General features: G+C 43.5%; 1 protein-coding gene and 1 pseudogene across 1 annotated transcript; one reads left to right on the top strand and one right to left on the bottom strand.

Moving 5' to 3' along the window:
* Positions 1–511: 511 nt before the first annotated feature.
* GINS3 (GINS complex subunit 3) lies at positions 512–10,609 on the bottom strand. The gene is made up of 3 exons (XM_001494499.6): positions 10,213–10,609; positions 3,537–3,770; positions 512–2,035 (listed from the first exon to the last, which is right to left on the bottom strand). Exons 1-3 carry the CDS (start codon positions 10,396–10,398, stop codon positions 1,805–1,807), a joined length of 651 nt encoding a protein of 216 aa, XP_001494549.2. The 5' UTR covers positions 10,399–10,609; the 3' UTR covers positions 512–1,804.
* A 7,093-nt stretch (positions 10,610–17,702) lies between these two features.
* Positions 17,703–17,802, top strand: LOC111773042 (U6 spliceosomal RNA; annotated as a pseudogene).
* Positions 17,803–20,753: the final 2,951 nt, after the last annotated feature.

The raw sequence follows: 20,753 nt of genomic DNA, 5'->3' as shown, positions 1-20,753 counted from the left end.
GCAGCCCGGGGTTCGCCAGCTCAGATCCCAGGTGCAGACATGGCACCGCTTGGCAAGCCATGCTGTAGCAGGCGTCCCACAAATAAAGTAGAGGAAGATGGGCACGGATGTTAGCTCAGGGCCAGTCTTCCTCAGCAAAAAGAGGAGGATGAGCAGCAGATGTTAGCTCAGGGCTAATCTTCCTCAAAAAAAAAAAAAGCTATCTGAAAATAATGAATCCAACAACTAAATAATATGCTTTTCTCACTCTGACTATGAACTGCCTCCGGGGGCCCTGGCCATATGTCAATGCTGGGACAGCAGCAACGGAAGTCCCACTGTTCTGGGACACAGAGCATTCCTACAGAGAATGAACCTCATATTTATGAGTAGTGTGCAAACAAAAGAGCAGCTGCTAAACATGGATTTATTTGGGCATTATTGTCAAATATGATCAAAACCAAAACTCTCTGATGCTTCACCTGACCTCTGTAGTACTCGAGCCAAGAAATAGTACTTGTACAGAATGTACTCATGTGCAAAGCGGGTCATTTATTTAGCACCACGATCAAATTTTAAAAACATCGATTCCATCTTAAAACAGGCATTTTAAAAGCATTTCTGACGTTCTACGTTTGCCTGGAGACACGTGCACCACCTGGATGGCTGAGCCCCTCTGTAACTTCCATGGCAAAGGCAATCTTCCCTGGTGGTGGGAAGGTGGGAGGGCAGCAGTGGGTGCGGAGCAAGTGCCCTTTGAACGGTCCTGGGCAGCCTGGCGAACGCCCTTTCCACGTAGCCTGACCTCGAGGAGAAGCGTTTTCTGCTTGTTTAAACAGATTCTCCAGAAACAGTCAGGAATCCTCTATGTAACGATGTTGCAAACTTTACTGAAGAGAGAGCAAGCATAATCAAGGTCTCTTGCCCACCGGCATCTGTCATGTTGAGTTTCTCAAACAGGGCCCTTCATAACCAGCAACCCAAAGCCCTGCTCTCCGGATGTAACAAGGGCTGGTTAACACCCTTTAATAACTACTTTGCAACTCCAAACGACTCGCTGACAGCTTTTCTAGGGTGGGAATGGAGTAACTGCGCAGGTGCTCCAAAGATCTCGGAGACAACAACAAGCTCAGTTTAACCATTTCCATCTAGGTTAACTGCAGAGTTATATGAATTCCAGCTCATTAAGCCGAGGATTACAGACAAGGAAAGCAACGTCTTCTCTTTAGGAAAACCATGCCATTCGGCTGCCTTTCCCTGTTCCTTCTTTACGCTTGATTGTTTTTGGGAAGTGGGGTTACTCCCCACAGGCAGGTGGCAGGAGATATTTACAGGTAAGACCAGGATCCTGCGAACGCTGTCCTTTGTGCGACCACAAGGAAGGTAAGGCAATTAAGCTCAAGAGAACATTTTGTGAACAGGCTAAGACGGCCCAATTTGTCCCTGTCCCTTGGAGCTAGTGAAACTGGACATCTGAGGCTGTCCAAACTCCCAGGCACAAGGAATCCCAGTCCAACTCTCTTGCGACGTATGTGCTAATGATCCTTATCCAGGAAGGGCTTCGATTTATCCTCTGCTGTGGGTTCCTGGGTTACGGAGGCCTGGGCTGTGGGTCAGCAGGGTGGGAGCGTCCTGGAAGACTCACAGGGCCAGGGACACCTTCCGGCACGTCCTTTCCTAAGCAGATGGTACCACTCCTGAGACGGCTGCAGGAAATAAGCCTCGAGAGGGGACGGGATTCCGGCCCTCTGCACGGCCAACCAGGCTCTTATCAAGGGCGCACAGGGGAAAGTCTACAAACGGAAATTCTGTGCTGGTCTGGCCTTCAGTCTTCCATGTCAGTGAATTTTCTCTTCTTGTAGTTCTGAACGAGGCTGGAAGCTGTGATCTGAGAAGCCTGCCCCTTCTCCCAGCCCTGAAAGTCATTCAGTCCTTTCTGCCCTGTCTGAAACAAGCCCCTCTCCATCTCGTCGAGCCTGGCTACCAGGGCCGAGGTGTCTTCGTTGTAAGCATTCTGGGAGGAGTCCATGATGCGGCGAAAACGTCCAATAAATGTCTGAAGAAGAAGAGAGTGAGAGAAAGCAGATCCATTTTTATCCCTCAACATTTAAATGGCACAAAAGGAGAGAATTTGGTCTCAGGACTCCATCAGGAGGACATCTGAGTCTACTCTACCACTCGAATAAATCATTTCACACTGCCAAGGCTCGATTCCCTTGTCTGTGAAATGGACTATTGTGAAAATCTGAGCAAGTGATATGTGTCGATCACCTAGCAAATGGCTGGCACAGTAAGCTCCTCAGAAAGTGCTACCCATTATTGTTATTAGTAACAAAGGCCACAATAATGTGCTGTGGTCACATGCAGACAGGTTTCAACCGAAGACTCCTGGCTGAATTGAATGCAGTTTCTGTTTTTTTCAGTCTGAGAGCAGGATGGAGACACATATGATCTAGGGGTGTCCACAGGTCTCAGAGCCCAGGCCACAAGCCCCTGCTTCAGTTTCTTCAACTATCTCACAGTAACGTCACCTCATATATAAGCAACCCTAATCTACAGCACTTCAAAACAGAGATGGAAAAAGAAAACATATAACTCATTAAAAAAGGGCAGTATTCCAACTCAAGAACACGTCCTGGCAACGTTATAAGACAAATGGATTTTCCTCAGTTTTAGCTTGCTGTCCAAAAGAGTTTCCTAAGCTCAGACTGCCTACAGTCTGTGTACTGACTTCTTTTTCTGAATGGATACGACAAAGTTTTTCTTTACTATCTACATTAAAAGCAGCAGTATGTGTTAGGCCAAACAACCCTTGAAGCTGATAGAGGGTGTTTGCAAGGTCTGGGGAGCAAATGGGTTTTAAGCCAAAAGTTCTTATAAAGCTAAAAATGAAGAAGTAAAACAAGAGGTGGAGAGGACAGTTTCTTCTCTTATCAACAGAATAAAAAATGATTACCAAAAGTTAAAATAAGGTTATACTGTAAGGGATGGTAATATATGCATAACATTGTTTGGTCCATGGAAAATAATAGTAATAGTTACCATTCATTAAATGGCACTACATAATCTCACTACGACTCTAGAGTCCGGCACTATTATCACTTCCAGTTTACAGGGGAAGATTGATGCAGAGTGAGGTCAAGGAGGTTGACCAAGTCACACAGCTACTGCCTGGCAGAGCGAGCTCTCAACCCCGCAGCAAGGGAAAGGAGGAAATAACACATATATTTCCAAGAGGAACCCTCAGACCAGTCCTGGGGCTGGGCTGAGACTGTGTATCTAAGCGCCTGACACCTGTAATCAACCATCACTCCTTTCTTACTTCCAGGACTTCCTGCTGGTCCCAGCTCTTCGCCAGAATATATGAAGAGCAGCAGACAAGTCATACTTAAGTCTACATATGATTGGCAAATACAGTGTGACTGTAGACTGCCCGGGAATAATCATAAAGTAATTGTATAAATTATACAATTCCCTGCTAAGAGTGACGTTTGTGGCTGCCACGGCAGGCTCCCGAGACACGTGCAGTCCCACAGGTTCTCACATCAACTACTTGCCTGCAGGAGAGACTGGGAAATATCAGCATTCTCTGGGCTGTCAAAATGCAGGAGCTGGGAGCCAAACCCGTAGAAATGTGGCCCCATTTTGTGGAGGTCCACCACGTTGGCATCTGCACTGAACACGGTCCGCCAACCCTCTTGGTAGATCTTGGGAAGTTCCACAGAAAGGATCCGCCGCTTGTTGTCAAAAAGTCCTTTAGCCAGCCACAAGGGGAGTTCAAGCTTTGAGCCCTGCATCAGACAAGAGTGTAGATTTTAAAAACAAATAACATAGGGGCCGGCCCCATGGCCGAGTGGTTAAGTTCATGCACTACGCTTTGGCGGCCCAGGGTTTCACCAGTTCGGATCCTGGGTACGGACATGGCACTGCTCATCAGGCCATGCTGAGGTGGCGTCCCACATAGCACAATCAGAAGGATCTCAACTAGAATATTACAACTATGTAATGGGGGGCTTTGGGGAGAAAGAAAAGACCAAGAAAAAGAAGATTGGCAATAGATGTGCCAATCTTTAAAATAAATAAATAACATAGCATGTGTGTGACAAAACGGAAATACACCTCGCCTCAGCAACACTGCCTGTTCTCTTTGGGAGACTGACTGACAAATGCAGGAGATGTGGTTGTGATCTGAAGAAATGAATAGCTAGTGGGCTGAAGTTTTGTGTCGCGAGGGAATGAAGAGAGAAAATGGATTTGTACAACAAAAACATGGTAGACAACAAAAATGTAATATAATGGGAAAGTTTTCTAACTAACACAAATAAAAACTGTCCAACTGTAGATACTTCAGAGGTATAATAAACATTTCTACTTTCTTTGAATATTCAATATCTATTCCACATATACACTGAGTGCCCACTGTGTGCTAAGCACCGCCCTGCGTGCTGGTGGGACATGAAGAAAAATAGGATCAGCCCGAGCTCAGGCTGCAGCCCCTCCCCATCCCCCTGCACAGCTTCAGAGATGACAGAAAAGCAAAATGTCTCTCTATATTTTTAAAGCCTTAATAGAACTGAAAAGATGAGATGGCCATGACACCAGAAATTAAGGGAAATATCCAAAAAAATAAAAGGTAAACATAACTGGGTTGGAGGAGAGAACAAAAGCATAAAACTCACAGGAGAGAATGGCTGCAAAAGGTGGGAACAGCTTTAGGATGTGTGTGAGCAGAGCTTTTGGAAAACTCACAGGACTGGGAAGATGAATGTTGAGTTCAAAGCTGCCAAAGCAGCCAGGACATGAAGGGCCAAGATCTGAGAAAGAAGAGAGGTAAGTCCAATATTTGGCACCAAATATCCATAGTAATTAGGCACCAACTTTAAAATAAATAAAAAACCAAATGGAAATTCCAGAACTGAAAAATACAATAATTGAACTTAAGAACTCAATAGAGTAAGTCAAATTTAACAGCTTTCCCAGATTTGACATAGATGAAGAGAGGGTCACGAACTGGAAAAAAGGTCAATAGAAAATATCCAGACTAAAGCATGGAGAGAAATACAGAAAAGAGCCTAAGAGACATACGGAATACAGTTAAAAGAAAAAGAAAAAAAAAGAAAGGTCTAACGTGGATTTAATTTAAATCTCAGAAGGGGAAGAGGGATAGATTGAGGCAAAGGAAATATCTGAAGAGATAAAGACCATGAATTTTCCAAAATTAAAAAGAAGTATCAAATTATAGACTCAAGGAACATTATGAACACCAAGTAGGATAAATATTAATAAAAGCACCACTAGGCCACATCTTGTTCAAATTGCTGATAAATAAAAGACATAAAGAAAAGCAGCTACTGGTGGGAAGAGGAGCACATGCCTTTAAAGAAGAAACAGTAAGAGTTAAATCCGACTTCTCAACAGAAACTATGGAAACCGTGAGACAGTGGAAATGGAACGACATCTTTCAAAAAGCGCTGAAAGAAAATAACTGCTAATCTAAAATTCTATACCCAGTGAAAATATCCCTTAAAGGCAGAGGTGAAATAAAGGCATCTGCAGATAGAAAACGTACAGAAGAGAGTTAACACAGCAGGCCTGAGACTGCCATCTTTAGAACGGCCTGCTTGCAAGGCTGGCCCTTGGCTGGCGTCTGGGAACTTGGATTTCAGAAGGGTTCTCGCCACTCCCGGAACTGATCAGAGCGCCTCACTGTTCCTGCATTGTTTGTACAAACAACATGGTTTATGCTGAACCCCAGCCTTCCTTCTGGGAGTCTGGAATTTTGGTATGCGCTAGGTAGAGGGGGCCTCTGTGACCAGCCCCAAGTGAAACATTGGCCACTGAGGCTCTAATGAGCTTCCTTGGTAGACGATATTTCACACATGTTGTCACAGTTCATTATTGGAGAAATTAAGTGCGTCCTGTGTGACTCTGCTGGAGAGGACTCCTGGAGGCTTGTGTCTGGTTTCCTCCAACCGTCATCTCAGGCACTCTTTCCCTTTGCTGATTTCGCTCTGTATCCTTTCATTGTAATAAATCTTAACTCTGTGTATGACTACATGCCCAGTCCTCTGAGTACTCTTAGTGAATCAGCAAACCTGGGACTGGTTGTGGGGACTCCTTATAGAGACGGAAACAGAAATCTTATCCCCAGAAGACCCAGAGTAAAGAAATCGTGAAGGGAGAATGAAAACAATCCCAGAAAGAAATATGGAAAGGGAGGAAGAAAAAAAGAGTAATGGAAAGAGCAAATAAGTGGGTAAATATAACAATAACAAAAATAATATAATACCAACAACAATGTTTTATAGGGTTCAAAATGAGTCAAATTAGAATACATAACAACAAGAATACCAAAGAAAGGAGGGAAAAAACAGAGTTAAAGTGTTCAAAGATTCTAGCACTGTCTGTGAAGAGGTGAAAGTAGTAATTCATATAACATTCCTATTAGTCAAAAATGATTATGTAATATTTAAGGTAGCCACTAAAATAACAGAAGAATAAATGACTAACTAAGCTAATAAAAAGGTAAATGGACAACAAAAAATCTGATTAATCCAAAGGAAGTCAAGAAAGAAAATAGAACCTAAAAGAGATGGGATACAAAGAAAATATAGGAAGGTAAAAATAAACACAATTATATCAATAATTACATTAAATGTAAAGGAATTAAAATACACCAATTAAAAAATTGTCAAACTGAATAAAAACAAAATCCAGCCATCTGCTGCTTAACAGAGACACATCTGAAATATAAAGACACAGACAGGTGGAAGACAGAGGATGGAGAAAATGGTATGCAAGCAGCAATCAAAAGAAAGAAGCATTATTAGAGATAAAGAGGGACATCTGACAATAATGAAAGGGTCATTCTATCCACCAGAAAAATATAAATCTGTCTACACTGACAGAAGTAAAAGGAGAAACAGACAAATCTATAATCATAGTGGAGACTTTAACATATCTCTTCAGATAGATGAGAAGTAGCAAACAAAAAATCAGTAAGAATATGGATCTCAACAGAACAAATAGACTTGACCCAATTTACAGATATAGATTATTTATTGTACACTATGACTTCAAAATCCACATCTTTTCAAGTACATAAAGAATAGTTAAATTGGGGGCTGGCCCAGTGGCACAGCAGTTAAGTTTGTATGTTCTGCTTTGGTGTCCTGGGGTTCGCGGGTTCAGATCCCGGGTGAGAACATGGCACCGCTTATCAAGCCATGCTGTGGCAGACGTCCCACATAAAATAGAGAAAGATGGGCACGGATGTTAGCTCAGGGCCAGTCTTCCTCAGTGAAAAGAGGAGGATTGGCGGTAGATATTAGCTCAGGGTTAATCTTCCTCAAAAAAAAAAAGAATAGTTAAATTGATCTTATGCTGGGGCTTAAAGCAAATGTTAACTTTCAAAAGACTGAAATCATTCCGACTATGTTCTTTGGCCACAGTGGAATTAAGCAAGAAATCAAAAGAATAAATAAATAGCAAAATCACAAAATATTTGGACTTAAGCACTAATCTTCTAAATTATCCATAAGTCAAAGAAGAAATCACAATGAAAATCAAAATATTGTGAACTCATTTATAATGAAAACTTGTGAAATGCAACTGAAGCTATGCTTAGAGGAAATTTACAGCTAAAATGCACCAAGGAAGGTTGCAAAACCAATGACTTAGGTACCCACCTTAAAACGTAAGGGGGAAAGAACAACAGAAAATTAAGTCCAAAGAAACTAGAAAGAAAAAACTAATTTCAGAACTTCAATGACCTAAAAAACAAAAGTAGAAAAGAGAAAACTGACAGAGCCATAAGTTAATTCTTTTTTTTCTTTTTTAGATTTTTTTATTTTTTCCTTTTTCTGCCCAAAGCCCCCCGGTACATAGCTGTACATTCTTCGCTGTGGGTCCCTCTAGTTGTGGCATGTGGGACGCTGCCCCAGTGTGGCTTGATGAGCAGTGCCATGTCCGCGCCCAGGATTCGAACCAACGAAACACCGGGCCGCCTGCAGCGGAGTGCACGAACTTAACCACTCGGCCACGGGCCAGCCCCCATAAGTTAATTCTTTTAAAAGACTAATAAAAAGGATAAATTCATAGCAGGACTAATTAAGAAAGAGAGCATAATTTCTTAATATCAAGAATAAAAATCAGGACACTGCTATAATCCTACAGATGTAAAAAGATGGTAAACAGATATGTTGAACATTATACCACTAAATTTGAAAATTTAGATGAAATAGTCAAATTCCTAGGGGGGGAAATCCAATCTACCAAGTGTAACACAAGAAGAAATAGAAAATCTGAATAGTCCTGTATCTATGAATGAAATTAAATACATCATTAAAACCTTCCTACACGGGGTCAGCCCGTGGCCGACTGGTTAAGTTAACACGCTCTGCTTTGGTGGCCCAGGGTTTCGCTGGTTCAGGTCCTAGATGTGGACCTAGCACCGCTCATCAAGCCACGCTGAGGCTTGCCACAACCAGAAGGACCCACAACTAGAATATACAACTATGTACTGGGGAGCTTGGGGGAGAAGAAGGAAAAAAAGGAAGATTGGCAACAGATGTTAGCTCAGGTGCCAATCTTTAAAAAAAAAAAAAAAGGCCAAGTATCTTTTAAAAAAAAAAAACCAAAAAGACCCCTTCCTACACAAATCTCCCATGAGAAGAATTCCAAATAACTTAGGTAGACACTCCGCCCTCAAAGAAGTGGAGCATAACTCCCATTCCTTTAGTGCGGCTGAGTATAATGACTTCCTTCCAAAGAGCACAGCATGGAAGGGTGGAAGAAAGAGTAACATTATAATGAAGAATCCTGACAAACGCTACCTCAGCCAGGTGATCAAGGGTCACATCCCCGCAATAAGCTGTGTTGGCAGCACGTACCCTTGATCTGATGTGATGAAAAAGGCACTTTACTTCTGTGATCTTCCTCCCCAAAACTCATAACTGTAGTCAAGTCACGAGAAAAACAGGAGACAGACCCCCACCGAGGAACACACTTCAAAATATGTGAGCAGCAGCACTCCACAAAACTGTCACAGTCATTACAAACAAGGGAAGTCTGAGAAACTGTCACAGCCAACAGAAGCCTAATGAGACACGACCGCTAAACGCAATGTGGTACCTTGATGGGATCCTGGAACAGAAAAGGACGGCAGGGAAAAATGAAGGAAAGACCAATCAAGTATGGGCAGCAGGTCTCTTGTTTCCCAGTGTGTGAGAGAACCAAATCCTTACCCACTATACTGGAAAGTCGTAAATAATGTCTCCATTTGTAAAAAAGCAAGAAGACAAGTTTAAGAGTATTGTTTCGAAACAAGAAGATGAATCTTCAAGAAACTACTGAAAAGGCAGACAGCCCCTGTGGAGCTGGAAAGGGACGCTGGAGAAAGCGAGGCAGGGCCTGCTATTTTTCGTTATAAATCTTTTTGGCACTATTTGACTTTTAAAACTTTGTATATATATTACTTTGATAAAAATGAGCTTAAGCAGATCAAACAAAAACACCCTTCCAAATAAAATTCAGGCTAAACAGGAAATAAAAAATACAAGCCGTGCTCCTGGGACAAACTTGTATTTGAAGCCACACAGCCCTAAGTTCGAATCCCAGCTCACCACTTCACAGTGGGACCCTGTCAAGTTACACTGGGCTTCAGTTTCCTTGTATGTCACAATCCCTAACTATGGGGTTGTTGAAGGATTACAGGGGTAATCCATGGAAACGTTTACTCCCCCCACCCCATCCGTGCGGGCACTAAACCCTCTGTAAGTGGTTGCTGATACCGTCACACTATGCAGGGTGAACTTGGCAACTGGTGGTTCCCAGACTTATCACAAGCTCGTAGAGCAAAAGCTGCTGTTCTAAGGCAAACGTGATCAGAACCCAGATCCTGAAGTATTCAGTAGGAGCCAATCCTTAAGCATTCAACACATGGGGGAGGGGGAAGACAATGCGGATCTGGACAGTTTCAAATATGAAGTCAGTGTTGGGGGGAGCCTGACGACCCAGGACACATTTACCTCCTCTCTCCAGGCGGCGAACGACAGGCAACCAGCCCACTTCGCGCTGAGCCCTGCGGGTACAACTCGGCAGCGCACGTGGCCCCGCCTCCTGGAAAACGACCAATCGCAGAGGACAGCGCGCCCGGTGACGCGGCGCCCCGAGGCCGCGGGGCCCACTGGGAGTTGTAGTCTTTCTGGCGGGAATCCGCGCCAAAAGGCTCACCTCAGGGATAGCGTTGTCACTCTCGGCCCCTCCGCTCCGGTCCAGGAAGAAAGTGCCGAGGCGAGGTATGGGGGTCTCGGTGCGCACCGGGAGCTTCTCGTGAGACATCAGGATGTCGTCCAAGGAAAGGAAGTTCTCCTCAGGCCCCAGCGCACCCGACTCCACCCGGAAATAAGCCTCGGACATGGTGGCGGCTTGAGCTTCTCCGCATCCGCTCGTGTGAATCGGGCGACCTCGGGGAGTCAGGGATGTAAAAGGAGGAGGCAGCACAGGCTGGTTAGGATTGTAGGGTCGCTGTGGCCGCCAGACTGGATTGAAACGCTTTTCCCGCGCTGGGGGACGGGCCAGACGGGAGCAGTTGATCCAGGAGGGGCTGCCCAGGCAGAAGCAATCGATAAAGTCGGCGGACTTGGTCCAGCGCAACCTGGGGCGCGGGAGCAGTAGGTGGGGCCACAGGAAGTTTTCCTCCCGCAGAGTGTAGCCCAGTGTAGCCCGCCGGCATTAAAAAGAGCCTGGAAATGCCCGTTGAAGCTGCAGGATGCATTGCACTGGATTGTGTTTGTGTGGTCCTTTAAATGTACATATGTGATATGAAAAACTTCTCAACACGTTTGGGGGCTTCAGAAAAGGCATCATTGTGCCCTCCATCGCAGGCCTGAGCAAGGCAGACCTATTTTCTAGAGTTTTGTCACTGTGCGTCTCTGTTAATCTTAGTACTTGAAAGAAGCATTGAAAAACAACAACACTCCACCACTAGCTCCAGATAGTGGACTCTGTAGCACTTTGGAGGAGGAATGGGGTGAAACGGGACAAAGCGTGGAGTGCTAGACTGCACGTGGCTTGCAAAGGTCCTGAGTCTAATTCAGGAACCTCCAGCTCACTTTACCATCAACTGGCAATCTCCTTTTGTGGCTATTAATTTAAATCCTTAAAAAGAGGAAAGGAAATCTGATTGGTCCAGTTCATCTTTTGAGGCAGGCCACAAGGGTCATAGGTGGCCAGCCACCCTATAGATTGGGTACCTGTGTCTAGGTGCCATCAGTGGTCTGGTGGGGTGGGAGGGGAGAGAAGGGATCATGGTTAGTGATACTGGAGTTGGGGGTGCTACCCTATCAGGGCTATGGGTGATGGCAGAGTGTTGAGAGAGACACTACACAACATTTTTTATATAAAAGGGCATTTTGGGGGGGCTACTAGAGCTGTGAGCAAAGAGTTCATGGGAAGGGAGATATATATTAATCATGTTTTTTATTTTCTGTATTTTATGATACTTTGACGTCTTGGGGCCTAGGAGCCCCGGGGAGGAACTGCCCCTCCCAGGTGAGCTCATTCCTAGAGATAACAAACAACTCTGCCAACACTTTCCATATACAAACCAAGCAATGCACAGCCCATGTTCCCAACCACTTCCTTTATCTAACTCTCACAGCCAGCCAACAGTTCCGCCCTAAATCACCCCAGGGCCAAGTATTGGACAATTAGGGACCACTCTTAGAGCCCAGAGCCCACCAGCGATACTCAGACTGTCCAGTCCCAAGCTTGTTCCGACTTGCCTATTCTGCCTCACCCATTCCTTCCCACAGAAACCGCAGTGAAGGCTCTGGGCCATGTTTTCCCCTCACTCCTGCCTCCTGACTGACCCTGGTCCTGCCCATGTGGCCCTGCATGACATGACATGGCTTCTTCTCTTGGGAACTGTGAGCAATAAAACTTCTTTTAATGGCACTGACCACTCTGTGTCATCACTCAGTCACCTCTATAAATTAAATCCTGGGTATAATCAAAACAAGAGGCAGTTGGGGAGTCAGGGCCAAATTGCGGAAAGCCTTGGGTGCTGGTCTAAGGAGTGTAGGCTATTCCATAGGAAATGAGAGAAAAATGCTAAGGTTTCTGAGCAAATGATAACAAACCTGAGCTTTAAGAAGAGAATTCTGGCAGTGGGGTGAGAAGGGAGACACTAGATGCAGGGAAGCCAGCTTGGAAGCTGTGCAGTGGGCAGGACCTGGCAACTGATTGGATGGAGGAAGTGAAGGATGGAGAAGGGGCAAGGATGATTCAAGTTCTTAACCTGGTTGACCAGGAGGATGGAGATGTCACTAGCAGATACACAGAGCACAGGAATATGGGCAGTTTGCGGTGAAAGATGAGTTTGGTGTGGCGATCATGGAGTCCAGAAGCTGCTAGACAGGCTGGTCTGCAGCCCAGTGGAGACACCAGCTTCGAACCTTTACTTAGGCATCTATAAATACATGAGCATCTTTTCCTTTATCATATTTTAAATGTGCAGTTTGCTATACTATCCAATACAAAAGTAAACATAATTCACAGCCAAAATTTATAATTCCTCTGATGAAATGGACGTAGGGTACTGGATATAGTTTGGAGCAGAAATATAAGTTAATTTGTCTAATGGAAGGCAAGGCAGGTTATTTACTGACAAGGATAGTAAGCTATTTTTTATGTTGAAACAGTTAAGATGAATGCTTAATGATTTATCAGTGCCAAAGAAAGGCATTATTTTTGTACAGAGATCAGAATATTGGCTCTGAATGCAAATACCACAGTTATTTTAATACTAAAGTAAAAAGCCAGTGTTTAAGATAAAATCAGATTACCTTGTTTTTCTTATTTAATGTCTTGGCTCACCATGAAACTATTATTCACTGCTTGCATATTTTTACTCCATTTAAATCTATCCTCTCCTTGAACTAATAAATGGATACACCAGCAAAAGTGAAGCTAGTTAAAATTTGAGCTTATGATGTTAAACAGTTGAAATTAATTCATTTGACAAAAATGGCACATAATTTATCAAATATAGATCTGTTTATAGCCCAAATTTTAAGAGCCAGGGATGCTGCTTTTCTCTGAGAAAGCTTGTGTCCCTTAGTACCCTGCCAATCCAATCAAGCTATTTACCAGAATTACACTAAACAGAATTTCAGCATCTTTATGACATTCAGAGTATGTTTGATATATTTGTAATATACAGAATTTCGGCATTCTGAAAGGTGTCTGCTGGATCTCTGAAAAATGGAGTGATTTTTCCACTGTAATCATTTCAAGATTGCAGAATCATAGGTCTGTGTAGCACACACAGACTTTAGATAAGTAAAACCACAGCAGCTTTAAATCTGTTCTTTTGAATACTAGTGCTTTCTAAATTTCTCCCATTGAGTGGGGAGGCTGTGATGCAAGACACAGAAATCCGGATCGGGGGATGGGGAGGACCTATAGAGGGAAAAAAGAAAGAAAAAAAGAAATGTATTGGACTGCATCGTTCTCGTTGCTTGCTTAGCCAAAAGTTTTAGGGTTTCCCTTGGTCCCTCTCCCCTGACACTCTGTAACTGGTCCATCAGCAAATGTTGGATCTACCTTCATCGTAGTTCCAGAATCTGACCACTTATCACCGTGGTCCAGGCCACCATCATCTCTTGCCTGGACTTTTGCAGTAGCTTCCTATGTAGTCTTGCTTCTTCCCATGACCTCCTCCTTGTTCCTTGAACACCCAGGCACTGGTAGCTCGGGGCCTCACACTGTCTGTTCTCATTGCCTGTCCCCGTTGCTGCTCTCTTGGATGTCCACATGGCTGGCCCTTTTCACGTCTTTACTCAAAGGTCACCTTCTCAACGAGGCCTTCCCTAGCCACCTCGTCTAAGATTTTAACCCTCTCCCACTGATACTTGATCTCCCTCTCCCCTTTGTTCCCTCGGCACTGACTACTCTCTGGTGTACTGTATATTTGATTTATTTATCTTGTTTATGTCTGTCACCCCTTGGAGAACATTAACTCCATGAGGGCAGGAATTCTTTTTGATGTCTTTTTCACTGCTGTATCCTCACTGCCTGGTGCTCATTAGCCATCTCATAAATATTTGTTGAATGAATTAGTGGCTCTTTATTTATAGTAGTGATATAATTTTACTTTAAAACATTAAGTAAAAACAGTCAATTTTAAGTAAATGATAGTACCAGTGCTGTGCAGATATTACAAGAGTCACAAAGGGTAGCAGTGAAACATTGAAAACACTGAATTTAGTGGTTAAAAATAGTTTGCCAAGGTACAGGTTAGGTCACATGTAATTTTCTAGATCCATGGCCTTAAGTCACTAATAATGCCATGATGAAAGCTCATTGGTTGTGCTCCACCAATTTAAATTTGTTGACATTTTGGCAGAACTATACTGAATTTTACCTTTACTCCAGCTGTAAAAATGGAATGCTTAAGCAAAAAGAGTGAATAGGATTGAAAATCGCCCTACCTATGAAACGTTTCCAGCAGCCATTTATACTCAGTTGCTGTGTTACTTCTGGAATCCGAAAGGCCTGGGTGGAATCCAGCTTCCACCGTTTTAGTTGGCTTTGTGACCTTGGGTGAGTTACCTCTTGGAAGCTTAGTTTCTGCGTCTGTAAAATGGGGATAATGTGATAGTGGCTGATGTGTTGTGGTGAGAGTGGAATGAACGAGTCAATAAACGTAGGATACTTAGCTCCAGGTGGGCTCAATTAACGTCCTTCTTGTCATCATCATTCATGTGTGTTTGTTCACTGCTGGATCCTCAGGACCTCAAACAATGCCTGGCACATAGCAGGCACTCCCTGAACATTAGTTAAATCACTCTCATCATTCATTTCCATCATCACTGGCCCAGGCTTGGCTACACTTTTCTCCCCCCAATTCAAGTCCTAACTGTACTTGAAGGTGATAAGTTATTATTCTTCAATTCAACTTTTTCCTATGAAAAGTCAGGTAGAATTTATCTCCTCTGAGTTCAAACTATTAAAGGGTGGGGTTTTTTTGGTATTTTGAAATGACAGTACTGTGTTTGAAATCTTATTATGTAAGGTTAATGGATTGAAATCATTGGAATTCATTTTTACATAAATTAACTGTTCTTTTGGTTGAGCTATATCTTGAGCACTGCGCCAAACGCCTTCAATGAGATCAAAATAAATTGATGGGCATGTTGCGACCTTCTGTGTGGGCAGTGCCAATTTTAGATTCTTCCCACAGTCTTCGGCAGTATGAACAGGAATTGTAAACCCGTCTTATATATTCTGAGAGATTCTGTATGTGTGTGTGTCACCCTCAGAATTTGGCAAAGGAGCAGCTATCGCATCATTATAATGGATAATATATAATTCAGCTTTTCTTTTTTTGTGTTCCCAGATCCATAAAAGTACCCTTTCCTCTCATTCTTTATTTTCATCTTTTTCTGGTACTCTATAATATAATTTAATCTATGATCTGATAGCCAGAGTTTCTCTCAGTCCAAAGTGGGTGGAGTGGCAGGGAAATTCATGAGTTTGAGGAGAATATGGGGGAAGAACCACTGTCATTTATTCATCGAGATGTGCAGATGCCTATTAGATGCCCTGGGGCTGCAGACGTGGACTCAAAGAAGACGACTTGTCTGGACTGTTCAGGAGGTTGGCACCCAGTGGAGGAAATAGTAACATGAGATACGATTGAGCCAAGTCCAGAAAGTGATAGAAACTCAGAAGGAATGGTGACTTCTGACCTGGAGAGAAGAGGGGTGTACAAAGGCTTTCCAGAGGAAAAGGCATCAGCATGGGGCCTTTCAGTGTGAGGTGGACATTTTCATCAGGCCCCCAAATGTGAGGAGGGATCATTCCAGACCCAAGGATCAACTTCAAGCAAAGATGTGGGACTGTGACAGTTCAGGAAGAAACTTATTTCCTTTCAGACCAGCCCCTCCTTTTGCCTTGCATACTCTGGCTAATGGCTCCAGCATTCACCTGAACACCTGCATCTTTCTATGGCAAATACCAGGAAATCCAATTCAAATCACTTAAATGACAACACGATTTCTAGACTCCATAACTGGAGAGTCCAGGACTTCATGGTCAGTTGACCCAGCAGCTCAAGGATGTCACTGAGGATCTATCTTTGCTTTGCTCTGCACATGGTCAGCTCCAGTCTATGGTCCATTCCCCTGGGCTCACAAGATGTGTGCCGATTAAGTCAAGTCTACAAGCTTCCTTGTTCTTTTGCAGTGGGGGAGAGCCTTCAGTCCCAGCATTCCAATCTAGAGTTCTGATATTCACCTTCTTGGCAGGTTTGGGTCACGTGCTCACCCCTGACCCAAAATCTATAGCCAGAGCAATGGAATGTGCTGGTGAGTGTAAGTCAGTCAAGACCCACCTTTAAGGCTGGGAGAGCAGTCAGCTTCTGTAAAGCACCTGGGCTGCACAACAGGGAAGATTGGGGGTCAATTCTTGACCAACAATCTAGGTGCTTTCAAGAAGGAAGCTGGGTAGAAAACCAATAGATGTCCACTACAATCACTACCCAATTCGGGAACCCGGGAAGAATTCAGTATTGCCTCCTCTCTCACCTCCCCATATCCAACTGGTCAATAAATTCTGCTGATTTGACCTTCTCATCGTTCTTTTGTCTGTCCAACTGCCTTTGTTCAAGCCTCATCATTTCTCACCATACTCTGAAAATGTGTCCGGACTGGTTTTCTCCGCCTCTCTCCCTCCTCGCTCCACAGTTCCTTTGTGCTTCTCTCAAAGTGATCATCCTACCCAAAAGAGCCGATCCTGTTACTCCCCTGCTTATAACCCAGATGGCTCCCTGTTGGTTACAGAATAAATTCTACGCTCCTTGGTAAGTCACGTTTGTCTTCCGAGATCTATGTATTAGTTTGCTAGGGCGCCATAACAAAACGCCACAGACTGGGTGGCTTAAACAGTAGAAATTTTCTCACCGTTCTAGAGGCGGAAAGACCAGGATGAAGGTGTCTGCAGGGTTGGTTTCTCCTGAGGCCTCTCTTTGGCACACACCTTCTTGCTGTGTCCTCACATGGCCGTTCCTCTGCTCACGCACATCCCTGGTGTTTCTCTCTCTTTGTATAAGGACTTCAGTTGTATTGGATTAGAGCCCACCCTTATGAACTCATTTCATCTTCATTACCTTTTTAACGGCCCTATTTCCAAATACAGTCACGTCACGGGTTAGGGCTTCAGCGTAGGAATTTGGGGGGGACACAATCCAGTCCATGGTAATCTGATTTCCATCTTCATCCTCTGACACTTGCTCATGGTTACCCTACAGTAGTTTCACATGAGCAAAGATTGGCTAGCGATGTCTGACGGAACACAACCACACACACCAGCCTTCCTACTTCCTGCCTCAAATCTCCTGAAACTACACATTCTGTCTCTTCCTGGGTACTTCACATGTATACATGAAACCCATAAAAATGCAAGAAGACAAGGAAGAGTGCCACTGAAGCCCAGAGATAGACAGGAATTCCTGTAAGATAGAAGGCAGATGGGGTCAGATTGATAGAAAAACTGGAGCAAAGAAGAACACAATTTAAACAGATAGGAAAAAACCACTGCTAAGGAAAGTTGAGCAGTTCAGGGACAGTCTAAGCTCACTCGGCAGATCCCTGGAGCAGGAGGAGGCGCTGGGGCAAGAGGAAGAAGAGATGCAAAAGATTCATGAGAGCCACATCAGGGCTTGCTCCCATAGCACAGAGAAAATTGGGAGGGTGTCAGAAAGATTAGCATGGCCCCTGCACAAGGATGATGTGAATTTGTGAAGCATTCCATTTTTTTATAGTATCACCCCACAGATAACATGCTAATCACAAAGAATAATGGAGAGAGCTGGAGGTCAGCTCCCTAAGGAAGTGATCCAACCTAACACACTAATGGTGGGACAACCTGCTATTAGGTGCCGAATCACCTATGAAGTATTCTTCAAAATATTTAACCTAAATCCGATCAATCCTCTAGACTTAACTTTACAGGAAATACGGGAGTGAGGGAGGGAGGTTTGAGAAAAAGTTAAATGACACCAAGAGGAAACAAACAGACAAAATAAGAACGTGGAACATTCTACAAGGGCACCGCTCGTAAAATATCATCTCAGGAAGTCCGGTGCGTGACTGTAAGACATATGTTTATGACTTCAGAGAGACTTAAGATGGTGCTTCACAACCCCCTCAGGTATACAAAAAGCTCTCTAAGAATCTTAAGGGCATGCCTCATAGCTCCTCTCAGCTGGACAGTAGTGCTCCTAATATTCTTAAGGGTGTGATCCAACAGCAGCTTCATGGGAGCCCAAGATGGAGAAAGGGTATCTCAAAGAGCCTGATCCTGATGTCACAATGGGATGAGACTTTGGAGGAGTCTTGGAAAAGGGTGTGTGTATCTTGCATGTGAGAGAAAGGCAAATAATTTGTGGCCAGAGAGCAGACCATGGCAGTTTTTAAAACATAGCTTCAAATTCTTTGAATCTGGTGGGCTTTGTGACTAGTACAAACAGTAGAGCATGATGGAAGTGACACTATGTGACTTCTGAGGCTAGGTCACAAAAGGCAGTGCAGCTTCTGTCCTGTTCACCAGAACCTCATTCTCAGATCCCTGAGCAATTATACAAGAAAACTGACTACTCTGAGGCCGCCGTGCTGGTGAGGCTGCATGGACACGCCCAGCCCAGCCCAGCCTTCTAGCTATTCCAACCAAGGGCCAGACATGAGAAAGATGCCATCGTGAACCCTCCAGACCAGTCCGTTTGAATCTAGGCACTAGATATATGTTCTTTATCCAATTATTTTAACTTTTCTATATGTGAAAATTTTGTAATAAAAAGCTTAGAAAAAAGATCAGAGAAAATTAGCTTATGAAAATATTCCCAACTTTATTAGTCATCAAGGAAATGCAAATTAAAACCAAAATGCAATACCACCCACCAGAACAGCCACAATGAAAAGTACAGAAAAGTGTTAGCAAGGCTGTGAAGCAGCGGAACTCCCTCACAGACCACTGGTGGAAGTGTGACATGGTACAACCACTCTGGAAAACCATTGGCAGTATCTACTAAAGCCAACATATATCTACCCCATGACTCAGCATTTCAAAAGAAATCCATATACATGTTCACCAAAGATATACACATGCACTATTGATAATAGCCTCAAACTGAAAACTACCCAAATACAGAGCAACAGGAGAACAAATAGATAAATATATACTCATGAAATGAAATGTTATACATCAACAAGAATGAACAAACCACAATCACACAGGACAATGTGGATGAATCTCGCTAACATGCTACGGGAAACAAGGCAGACACAAAAAAGTATGTTTTGTATGATTCCATTGATATAAGACTTTAATAAAGATAACAGAAATCTAAAATGATAGAAGTCAGGATAGTGATACTGTTGGAGGTATAGTGATTAGAAGGGGACACAAGGCTCGTGGAATTTGGTAATGTTCTCTTTCTTGATCTGGGTGCTGTTTACAAGGATTGTTAAGTTTGAGCAATTTTCTGAATATATGTTCCATTTTGATAAAAAGTTAAAGAAAGAAAGGAAGGAAAGAAGGGAAGAAAGGAAGGAAGAAAAGGAAGGAAGAAAAGGAAAGAAGGAAGGAAGAAGGGGAAAAAAAAAAAGAGCCAGGCCAGTCAGGCCTCTTCTCCTGCAAATACTGAACACTCAGCAGCTACGTCATTTGTCCCCAGGATAAAGCCTTGACTGGAGCTCTCTGAAGCAGGACTTCTGAAACTGGGACTAAGGAAGGAGGGCAGTGTTCCACATGAGTTATGACCCTGACAACTCCTCTCACTCAGAAGACACGCTGCTTGCATATCATCCTACCCTGTCCCCAGTTGATGGTCTGTGATTAGGAGGCCCAACATTTACTTTTGAGCTACAAAACTAGATAGATAGATAAGATATTCAATTCTGACTCCCAATTGTAAGTATGGACAGATAGCTAAGAATCACCAACAGTTGGAAAAAAGCAATACAAAAAAAAAAGCACCAAACTCAACAAACAGAAAAACTAATACCCAAAGAAACAGAATTAATAAAGCAATCAGGAGACTTTAAAATAATTCCCAGAGAGAAGAAGCTGCTAAGGAAAAAAAACACTCAGTTTTTGGAATTAAAAATATTATTACCGCACACAGACACACACACCTTAATAGGTAGGCTGTGTAGCAGACTAGACTCAGGTGACAGTGAGCCAGAAGGGCAAGCTGAGCTATTCTCCCAGAGGGTCTCATCAAGGTGCAGCAAGATGGGACCAGGGAAAGAAATGCTGAGACGTGTAGGATAGATCTAGAAGTATCAATACCCAACTAACAGGAATTCTAGAAAGAGATCAGAGAGAATGGAGAAGTAATAAAATAAGTAATAAAAGAAAATTTCCCTTGACTGAAGGAAAGAACCCTTAGGTTGAAAGGTCTCACTCAGCCCCAAGCAGGGTAAATGATAAGATTATCAACACCCAGACACATGAGCTGACAACTGATAAACCCGAGGGTAAAAAGAAAACCCGAAACGTTTCCAGAGAGGACATATAGGTTCCTGACAAAGGAACTCCCTGGAATTGGACTGATCGCAGACTTCTCACCAGGAACCGGACGTTGGAAGATAGAGCAATGTATCCGAAGTTCTGAGGGAAAATTATTTCGAACTTAGGATACTATACCTGGTCAAAATAGCATTCAAGTGTGAGGCCAAAATATAGGAACCTCTAGATAGTCTAGGCCT

The sequence above is a fragment of the Equus caballus genome, chromosome 3 (assembly GCF_041296265.1).
Source record: "Equus caballus isolate H_3958 breed thoroughbred chromosome 3, TB-T2T, whole genome shotgun sequence".
Taxonomy (NCBI): Eukaryota; Metazoa; Chordata; class Mammalia; order Perissodactyla; family Equidae; genus Equus; species Equus caballus.
The sequence above is the reverse complement of the archived record's forward strand: the minus strand, read 5'-3'. Positions and strand labels throughout refer to the sequence as shown.

Bases quoted from the DNA above. Each gene is read 5' to 3' on its own strand.
- GINS3 (XM_001494499.6), bottom strand. From the start codon at position 10,398: ATGTCCGAGGCTTATTTCCGGGTGGAGTCGGGTGCGCTGGGGCCTGAG. The intron at 3,771-10,212 runs GTGAGCCTTTTG...TGTCTGATGCAG, and splicing joins GTGACAACGCTATCCCTGAG to GGCTCAAAGCTTGAACTCCC. The intron at 2,036-3,536 runs GCAAGTAGTTGA...CTTCTTCTTCAG, and splicing joins TTTCCCAGTCTCTCCTGCAG to ACATTTATTGGACGTTTTCG.